Genomic DNA, 10586 nt, shown 5'->3' on the forward strand with positions numbered 1-10586 from the left:
GGCTACTAATAACAGTATCTTGTTTGCATACAGTACAAGTTCAAGGAAAATGAGGTTTCTTGTCCCTGATATTAAAAAAGAAAATAAAAAATATCATTATCCAACAGTGAAAATTAGAACTGAAATTATATGGTCATGGTATGGCATCTCAAGTCTGGATGTAGAACAGTCCATGCACACAAGAAAAAGCTTCACAGATGGCATAGAATTAAAATAATTTTGTAGAAAATAAGTTTTATTTGGCTCCTTTTGTACACTTTTTCTTAAAAAAAAAAATGCACATTCATACCGTTTGCCTTTCCCAGTGCATATCTGGATTTGCTCACATAGAGCCACTAATACCAAGGCAAAAGGTGCCTTTGAAATCATTTCAGACACATGGTATTTCAGCTGTAAAACATCCAAAGTTACTAATTTTCTGATTATAACTTCGAAATATTGTTTCAGGTGTTTCTTCTCTGATTCACACATGTAAGTGTCCCACACAGGGAAGAGGAGACAGACCTGCAACAAAGAACTGTCAAGTCAATGGAGTCAATGGCAAATATTCATTTTAGGTAGAGCTAAAGGTAGCTTCATACTGAGCTGGGATATAAAAGAAATACTCAGCTAGATAACTTCTCTTTTTCAAAAGCTCTACATCAGAAATGATAAAACATTGCTGGAGTACTAAAAATCAGCCATTGGTAGTGAGAGTTTGTTTGCAGAGGAAGCACTCTTTCCCTAGTTGTTTCTCACAGCCAGGTCTCTTTGCTGTTGTTGATGGTGACTATGGAACTTGTTTCTTCCTGTTTCTTCTTAAACGTTTCATGAAGTGAAGCAAATTCAGCTTGAGCTTTCGTACACCACAAGAGGTACTAACCCATCAAGTAGCCCCTACAGAAAACAAAATAAGTCAGAAAAAGAGGAAACACAGGCAGCACTCCTCAGAAAATCAAGAGATGTACAACGTCAAAACAAAACTTTAGACTGCCAAAACAACTGCTGATCAAGGCTTTTTGGCCATCTTAACTACACACTCCTTTCTCAGTTGATTTCCTTCAATGAACACTGCAAATGGACTAGCCTATTCTAAATCCAACTTTGATAGTTCTTTGGAATTTCTGAAGCCCATGCTACACCCTATGAAAGGTTCTTTATTTGTACCCTTCACACAAACTACCAGTTTTAAGGTATCCAATATAACTTGATCTTTTCTGGCATTCAACACAAATCTGTTCTCTTTTCCATTTCTCTGAAGTTCTGTTTCTTTAATGTATTTCAGAAAGGGACCTCTTAAGACACACGTGTACTCAATGAAACAAAAAAATATATAGCATCAATGAAGCAAGAATACAGAGCAGGCTCCTATCCAGCTCTCTGCTGCCAGGAAACCTATCGCTTCTGTGTTATTAAAGAAAACTTCTAACTACGCTGCAGAGGCACAAAAAAATATTTAAGAAAGAAAGAATGACTGTCACTATTAAGTGAACACTTCATGGAGCTACTCCAAAAATTAGGTACCAGTACCCCCAGACATCAGGTTTCAGCTCTTCTAAATTAAACAGATGGACTGAAAAATAACGAGGAGGGAAGAAATTGAAAAACCTGCATTTAGATATTTGGATTTTGCATAGTCTGAAAGCTCCAGATCTTTCCTACTTTTTGATCTGTGAATATAGATGCATTAAAACACCATATACATTGTATGCTTCAGTTTTCCAGCAACAACAACAACAAAAACCCAGACATCATCTTTACTTTAGGACTGCTTTGGATGTTTCTGAACACTTATTACTGCTACCATCAATTATTCTACTTATGATATCTAAGGTACGCTGTCCCTATAAAGAACTTATTTACCTTTCTTTGACACTTTCTTCTTCCTCAAAGTACTAATTTGTAACCACTTTTACCTGACCAGTACATACAATGAATTTTAAGGTACACTGACCAAGTCAGACTCACTAATTGTATTTTTTTACATACCAAGACCTGTCACCATTTTTTAACCACAGCACAACCTTACAGTAGCTGACTCCCAAAGCATCCCACCTCACTCAAGGTGTTCCAAAAAAAGTGTTGAAAAAAGCAACCTATAGTCAAGCCAAAGATCACTGTATTTGCTGTTACTCTTAAATTTAACATGTCACACATGAGCCCACAAGGAGAAGAAAAGCTGAAAGATAATTAAATCACTTACGGCAATTTCATCCTCATGAAAACTCTGGCCATGAAGAAGCTCAAAAGCACACTGACAAATCCAATAAAGAGCAAAAGAAACCTATTCAACTTGGGGATATTTGGTGCATTGGATCGATCCAGAATTATGAATCCTAGTCCACCCATTGTGAAGAGGAAGCTGGATGCGAGGCCTTCCATAATATACTGTCCATTTACTCTAAAGGGAAAAAAAAAGGGTGAAGGGAGGTAGAGAAATCAGAAAAAGATTACATTTACATTTCAAACCCCATCTAGTCAACCTGCTTCTGCTGTACAAACACACAGGATGTTTAATTTTGATGGCTGACTTTCTAACTAAAAGTAAGCAGGAAACCAACTTTATACAATTACATCAAGACTTCAATATGTAACTTATCTCCAGGACTGACAGTCTGCGAGGTGACCAGTCAAACACACCAGTGGATTTACACATACTAGTGTACACTAACGGCTACTACACAGGCTCATCAGTTTTCAGAAATATCTATTCCAAGGAAGTCCCCAGTTACACAGATGGCTCAAGGCATGGAACCATGACCTTCCTATTTCCATCCCAATGTTTAGGCAGAGCGCCTGAGTCCTTATCCCTGGACAAATCCCACTCAGAGCAATATGTCAGCACATGAAGCACATGCTGGTTCCAGCACACAGCAATTCCTGCCTGCAGGATGTTTCGCTCCCTGCTCACTGAGGCTGCACATATCCGTTGCAGGGACTCAGCCCAAGGATGTCCCAGCTCTCTGTCAGTCCAGACAGTCAGAATTCCTTCTGACAAAGCTCAGGTGGAGAGAGGGGACGACGGGGTGCAGAAAGAATATTGCACCTGGATCACAAATCTGCTTCCCACAGTCACCAAACCATTTTCCTATCCTTGTAATTAACAATACTGGTAATCTCATAAAACTGGCATTGATGAAACAACTATGTATGCTAATACATAAACAAAGATTATCACTAATGCCTCATATCCTGAAAACAAAAAAGTTGGTCTTCTTTCATGTTGTTTACACTGACTTGGGCTAAAGTGTAAGCAACTCCCTGCAGCAACCAGATTCATCTGCGCCAGTCTGAAATATGTACTGTATCTAGTCCAAGTCAAAATCTGCACATAAAGCATGCCACAGACCTCACAGATTCAAACAGCGCTTTTGGTATTTGTTACCACATACATAAAATACCCATGGCTACAAACGTGCATTTAACTGTCTTCAGACCAATCTGTTACTAAGAGTCCCTAGATTGTTTTCAGCAAAAGGCTCCAAGAAGGCACTGTTGTTGCATACTTGTAATTGTGTTCCCCACCCTCAAACACAAGAGTCCCTATTACACTGGAGTTTAAAAGGCCAGAACCAGAAATTTCACAAACATCATGTGTGCTGCTATGAAAAACCATCAAATGTATCTGCATCCACTATAAAACTCAACTCAAACAGCGGGAAACAGAAGTATTGCCAGCTCAAAACATTTTTTTTTACCAGAGTTTTCATTTTTTAGAGTTTTACGACTAAGCTTTTCAATTTCCACTGTTTCCAATGCTCGTCTTTTTTTTTTTCTAAATACTTGCAAACCAAGAATTGATATAGAACAGTTGCCTTGCACAGAGAGCTCAAAAGAAAAAAAAAAAAGCAGATGCACAGCTCCGTAAGGCGGCGTTTATTCCCCCTGTACTTGGGCATCTGCAGGACAGGGCTCTGCTCCTACCTGTATGCCAGGAAGGCCACCGGCCTCTGATGTCCGTGCTCGTCTGTCATCGACCCCACACTGGGAGGCTCCACAATCACGTCATAGATAATTCCTGCGGGAAGGAAAGCAAGCACCGTCTTTGACATGCAGCCCTGACCTCGCAGGGACGCCCGGGGCTGGCCGAGGGTCGGACCTGGAGAAGGATCAGCGGCTGCTCCGCCGCCCGGGGCAGGGGCCGAGGAAGAGCCGTGAACAGGGCCTCCCGCCCGCCCCTCCGGGTCGCGGTCTCACCTCCGGTGATGAGGAAGTAGGACACGACCACCAGCGCGTACACGGTCATGGCCGAAGGCATGTGCACCCAGCTCGGCCGCTTCAGCTTGATGTTGGGGCACTCGAGCACGGCGAAGGGCAGGCGGTACAGCGTCTCCATGGCGGCGGTGCGGTCCAGGGGCAGCCGCAGCGCCGCTGCTCCCTCCCTTCTTCCCTTCTTCCCTTCTTCCCTTCCTTCCTTCCCTCCCTGCCCGACCCGTCCCGCCGCCGCCGCCGGACACGAAGGCGGAAGCGGAAATGGGCTGCCGCGTCCTGACAGGGGAAAATTGACAAATTTTAAAAACTATAAACTAAACAAAGCACTCGAAATCTATGCCAAGACGGAAATGATAAGCATGAAAAAAAAGGGTTTTTTTTCTGCGTGAAAACATCGGAAAGGCTGCTCGCCCGCCGCCGGAGGATCTATCGGTCTTACTCACCTGCCGGGACCCGGCAGACCTGACGTGTCGGTGCCCAGTAACGGCTCGGGGCGGTGGGCGTAGTCGGGGGCGTGGTCAGCGCGCGGGCCCCGCCCCCTAGCCGGGCAGCCACGTGTCCACCCGGCGGGTCCCGGTGCCGCGGGACCGGGATAGGCACACGCGTGTGCCCGGCAGGAACATCGGCGCTCGACACTGGGGAACAGAACAAGATCCATAGTAGTCTCACCCCAGTCCCTGGGCAGGGAGAGTGGGGCTGGGATGCCCCTCGCCCACACCTTGGGATGTGGTGGATGTGGTGCCCATCCTGACCTGCAGCCAGAGGAGACGCCGACAGCTGCACAGCGAGACCAGGGAGAAAAGGCACAATCCAGCAGTAGCTGCTGAGAGCACCCGGGTTACCTGTGCATTACAGATCAGCTCACACACTTCTGCAAGCATGCAAACACCTCATCAGCCCAGGCCAGCCACACCAGGCAGGACATAGGGAAGAAACTCCTTGTTTTCAGCAGAAGCTTGTCTAGTTCCTCTTGCTTCATGGAAGGCACAAGGGAGAGCCCTTCAGGTTACAGGAGCGCATTTAAAAGCATGTGCTCCAGCTGAACTCGCCCCACCTCACCAAGCCATCCAGCCTACTTCCCACCGCTCAGCCCTGCCCCAAATGACTGCCCCCATACCCACACGGCACTGTCTGCTCAAACTGCTAAAAAAGAAATTAAGAGCCTTCTTACCATTTTGCTGACATTTTGCCTAACGACTGCTTTTATTTCTGCCAACAGTGGCAATACCACTTCTTCTAACTCAGAACTGCTGTCTCTCAGTGAAATCATGTAATATATAATTAGCTATTTTTAGTGTTGGCCTTTCTGTTTGAGAAAATCTCCCTCTGTGCCTGTCAACAGACATTTATGACTCTTACCCTCATTATTCCAAAAGTATTCTCCCTCCATCTTGCCTCCTTTCCAAGAGCCTGAAGGAAAACTCTAATCTCACAGCTTTTAAAGCAAAACAAGAGCACTTTTGGGGCAGGTTAGACATGCTTGCCCTACTTGCTGCTTCTGCTTAAAAAAATTTTTTCCAGCATGCTGAAGTACTGAAGTTTGTACTAACAAAGGAAGACAACTAATAAAATTTTAACCTCATAAACTAACTATAGTAACGGCACCTAAAAATGTCAGGGTACTAATGTTAGTCTTAAATAAACCTCCTTTAATTAGCTACAGCCTTTGCAACAAGTTTTAGCATAACCCGAGCTGAGGAAAAACACTTCATAACTTAAAGCTGCAACATTTATTTTGAGAACACTGACAGAATCATTTTAAGAACTTGGGACACTGAAAAAATTTTTGGGGAGGTACAGCTCCTTTCACCACGCTCAATGTTAAGTCAGATTCCCTGGATCATAGCCACCTCCTGTTGTCACACCCAGGAGGCAGCTGTGAGTTGGCAGGCACCTCACCCAAACCACCAGCTTGCTGCCACCCAAAGGGCAGGGCTTTTCACCAACTCAGTCTTCTGTCCTTTGTTTCTTGGCTGACTGTACAGCCTACCACGCTGCAGAGCTGGGCACACTGTGATGAGGTAGCATGCAGTCAGGAGGGACCTGCACACATCCCTCAGAGCCACAGCCTGAGCACTCCACACCCTCACTGCTCCCAGTTAAATCTCTGCACTCAGTAATTGTTTCTCCTCCTTCCTTTTTCTCATGGTGGAACTTACCACTTTTTGAAAAAAGTTATTGGTAAAAATAGATAAAAATACATTCTTGTCAGATACTAAAAGCAGTTAAAAATTCAGAGCTGGGGGCAAGGAATACCACAGCACCCACAGGTAACACAAGAATTATCCTGTGTTAAAGCACTCCTGGATAGCATTAGAGGCACATTTAGAGCTCTCTACAAAACAGAACAAAGCAAAGCCATTTTCACTTTTTACATTACCATTACATCTTTGGTGATAAACCAGCAGAATTTTGGTTCAAGTTTCAATACCAGAGGCCAAAATTGCTCCTCTAAAACCTAATGTAGAAGCCATTAAAGGTTTGCCTTAGCTGCACCCCGGAGCTCTGCTGGTATCATACCTCCAAGTGCTGACCCAGCAAGCACCCAAAGAACAGGATACAGCAGCTGCAGCTTTCTTCCAGGAGATTCAGATGTAGCAGTGTTGAACTGTTGCTAGTGGGTACAGCAATGGTATTGAGAAGTCAGACTATTCCCCCCCTTCAGATTCAAGTAATGGTAAATGTATCACATACAATTAAAAAAAAAGAATCTACCTTAGGCCTACACTAGCTCTCCTTTTCTTCACCTGACAATCTTTCTTCCAGCCTTTCGATGGTTTGCTTTTCCTTTTCAGAGTCCGAACTTTCTTCTGAGCCAAGTTCTCTGATGACTTCATACACAGCTGTTGCCATAAAGAAATAAAACCTGCACTGCTTGAAGTTACTCCAATCCCTCTGCAGGACTGAGAGGCAGAGCCGGGAGTCCTGTTTAACCAGACCTCCTTCCACCTGCTTGATTTCCCTGTAGCACACAGCACAGAACAGAACATCCTGACTTACGGGTTTTGTTGCACCAAAACCCAGTTCTGAATTCTACGAGCTGTGAGAAGCAGCTCCTACCAGCCTTGAACAGAACACGGAATGACAGGACACAAGAGAAGTGGAGCTTTCATTTATTGGGATGAAATTACAAATAGATTCACTTTGACTTCTGGCTCTGTGCTTGTGCCTTCAGTACTTTTACAACAATCTTCTGCTCCTCAATAAGAAAAGCTCGTTTGATCCTGGAAAAGAAAAACAAGTTAAGGACATGTATCTACCTACTTCAGTAAAAAACACAAAAATAACACAACTTACAATTAATTCTGCAGTCTCCAACATCCATTGCATATGCTGTGCTAGTTCCACAATTACACAAAAAGGGAAACTGTCCCTGTTCTTGCCAGCAGCAAGAGACAGGGAGTGGCACTGGATGAATGTAGTGGTCTGGGGAAGAAGGTCTACTGTGCTTACAAATTTAGGGTGAGTGGCTTGTAGGCAAGCAAGGTAATACCAATGGCTGAACACTGGGAAAGTTACTGTCTTCACCAACTCTGAAAGCAAAAAGCAGAACTGGCAAGTTAATTTAGCTGCAAAGTCGTCATTGGTGTGACAAGTCATGGTCAGTCCTCTTCCACAGAACTATGGGAAACTCTAGGTGCATCCAGTTATCAAAAACAGGAACAGTTCCTCTGTGAGGATTAAAGCTCTTTTGCACATCAACAGGGAAAATCCTAGCAGGTCAAGTCATGCCCAAATTCAACTATTTCTGGAAGATATGCAGGGCCAGCATGCAGATGGACAGACCTATGCAACAGTACTCATATATCAATGGCCTATCTGATGGTTTTGAGTTAAAACACAAATACACTGTACTCGCTTTTCTACCTCTGAACGTTGAAGTACCTTCCATATGCATTTGGTATATATGGCTACTTTTGCAGTACCCAAAACCTACCAGAGATGCCTAAGCAGGCACAGGAGAAAACCCAACCATTACAGGGAAGGAGCTGTATTTTTTGATTTAGGCAGAATAGGAATAAGACAGACTCATGCATTAAAAAATACTTATCAAGCTCATTAAGTCTTTGGAAAAACACTCAGGGAAAAAAAATTGGTTTTCAACACAGTAAAGTTATGCTATGGATCTGCAGCTGTAACAACTCATCTTCAGTAGCACCTAATGCAATTTAAAAGCTCCCACGTGCCAAAAAAAGCAACCAATCAACCAACCAAATAAAAAAACCCCACCACCCAAAAAAACCCAACAAAAACAAAACCAAAAAAACCCACTGTCATTAGACTGCTGATGCTGGAGATCTGCTTTGGTTGCCATTCACAGAGATGACAAAATTTGACGTAATTTTTTGTCATACATTTTTCCTCAAACTTTTGCCAAGGAAGTATAGGACGTACAGCTGTTACACAATAAAACTGAATTCAGTGAGGCCCAGCAAAGGCCATCTTAAAGCTTAATCACATTAAGATGCTTAACATGCAACCAAATAATATCTCTGAACCCCAAAACACTACAAAGAGGTGAAATATTCAACTAAACTTGCACTAGTAACTTTGTGTAAGGACAACAGACGAGAAAAGTCTACGGGGGCTCAACACAAAAAAAACCTGCGTGAGCAGACTTTAGCATCCAAGCAACAGCACAGTATAAAATCACAAAGAACATGAGGTCTCTACAAAGCAGCTTCATATACAGTAAGTAGCTCAGTCCAGAGGACAGGGACAGACACTGCTGCTCACATGCTCCAAGCTGACCCTCTCCATTTCACTACACCAGTGTCAGACAAGAGTCTTCAAAATTTTAGTCCACATTACGAAAACACAGAGAGATGTAAAAATCTCACACGAGATAACCTCAAGAGAGAAGTTCCCTTTCTGTAAGCTTACCTGTCACGGACACACTTAGCACACATAGAACCACCATAGGCCCTGCTAACGTGCTTCTTTGTTTTGGACAGCCTCATGAGAACTTTGGGGCGCACAGCACGGACCTACAGAGAGCAAAAACGGAAAGTGTATCGTAAGACAGGGATTTTGGGTAACAGCTATATAAAAAACAACATCAATTTCATGCTTTTAAAGAAGTAGCAACACCTGAAGTTGACTTGATATTCAAGATGCTAAGAAGTGACTGAAGTCACAGCTCATTGTATCTGCCACTTTCAGGACTCCCAAGCTGATCTTTTTATTTATTCTATTATAGGGTTTCACCAACAGGTTTGTAAAAAAACTATTTATGATAAGAAACTGTTTTCCCAAGGGTTCCCAAGGTACTGCTCAAAGACTGACATTACTCAAGCATTCCGTAACTGTTAAGCATTGATGTTACATCAAGAAATCATTTGGAAGAAAAATATCAGGCTAAAAACATTCATTCCTTAAAGTTTTCTAAAGCTTGGCTTACCCTTTTTTTCTGCAAGTCTAACAGATCCAATTTAGATTTTTAAATCTGGTACAGAATCACCTTGTCTAGCTATAAAATTTCAGTTACATGTTATAAAACAATGGGGTTTAAATGTAACAGTAACACAAATATCAAGCATTAAAAAGCAATTACTGTTTGAGCTTCCAAATCTCATTTTACCAGCTAAACCTTACCCTACTTGAACAAAAATATTTTAAAGAAGTTATTACAACAAGAACTCACCAATAAACAGGCATATCATGCTACTTGAAAAGGCTCTTTGCACTGAAAAAAACATTGCTATGGAGAAACACCCTTATGCCAGCCAGGTTCCTACTTACACCACGAAGCCTTCCTGGGCATATCCCACATGCTGACTTGGGTGCCTTTCCCACTTTCTTGGTGTAAAGGTAAACAATCCTGTTCCCGGGTGTTCGGGACCTGAGCACAGCAGAAAAAACACTCAGTTAATGTAACAACCAAAACTTAACCATCACCTTCTTACAATGTCAGTTTTCTTAGAAACTGTCTTACTTACAGTCTGGTCTTGTTGGAAGCTGTGTTGTAGGACAACCTACGGCGGTAGGTCAGGCGCTGAACCATTTTTTACACCTATGGAAGCCAAAAACAAAGCAGCACTAGTTTAAGGGTTGGATATCCACACAGAAGTTCATGTATCACAGCACCACCTGTGCTCCAGGTGTAAATTAGGATCTGCCCATTCTGCATTAAGAAAATTCGAGCATTTCCTCATCAATGACAGTCAACACAATTAAAAAAACAACAAAACAAATTACAGCAGGTACAGTATGGTTTGCAATGAGGATCCATTCGAACTAATTTGCACACTGCTCAATATCCTGGTCTTGCCCACGTGATGTCACGCTCCCCAAAGAAACTGCTTAAAGCTTTAGCAGCTACATATTTTATAATCAACATAACTCTTGGACTTTATAATCCTGTTGTTCAAACCTGAACTTGCCAATAAAAAGGC

At 42.8% G+C, this 10586-nt stretch overlaps 2 protein-coding genes across 2 annotated transcripts; both read right to left on the reverse strand.

The window, feature by feature from the left end:
- Positions 1-206: 206 nt before the first annotated feature.
- OSTC (oligosaccharyltransferase complex non-catalytic subunit) lies at positions 207-4356 on the reverse strand. The gene is made up of 4 exons (XM_027636126.1): positions 4177-4356; positions 3904-3997; positions 2183-2380; positions 207-876 (listed from the first exon to the last, which is right to left on the reverse strand). The coding sequence occupies exons 1-4, from the start codon at positions 4313-4315 to the stop codon at positions 858-860; spliced, it is 450 nt and encodes a 149-aa protein (XP_027491927.1). The 5' UTR covers positions 4316-4356; the 3' UTR covers positions 207-857.
- A 2932-nt stretch (positions 4357-7288) lies between these two features.
- Positions 7289-10280, reverse strand: RPL34 (ribosomal protein L34). The gene is made up of 4 exons (XM_027636139.1): positions 10131-10280; positions 9934-10033; positions 9076-9179; positions 7289-7415 (listed from the first exon to the last, which is right to left on the reverse strand). The coding sequence occupies exons 1-4, from the start codon at positions 10193-10195 to the stop codon at positions 7331-7333; spliced, it is 354 nt and encodes a 117-aa protein (XP_027491940.1). The 5' UTR covers positions 10196-10280; the 3' UTR covers positions 7289-7330.
- Positions 10281-10586: the final 306 nt, after the last annotated feature.

Source organism: Corapipo altera, unplaced genomic scaffold (genome assembly GCF_003945725.1).
Source record: "Corapipo altera isolate COAL_440 unplaced genomic scaffold, ASM394572v1 22b, whole genome shotgun sequence".
NCBI classification, from domain to species: domain Eukaryota; kingdom Metazoa; phylum Chordata; class Aves; order Passeriformes; family Pipridae; genus Corapipo; species Corapipo altera.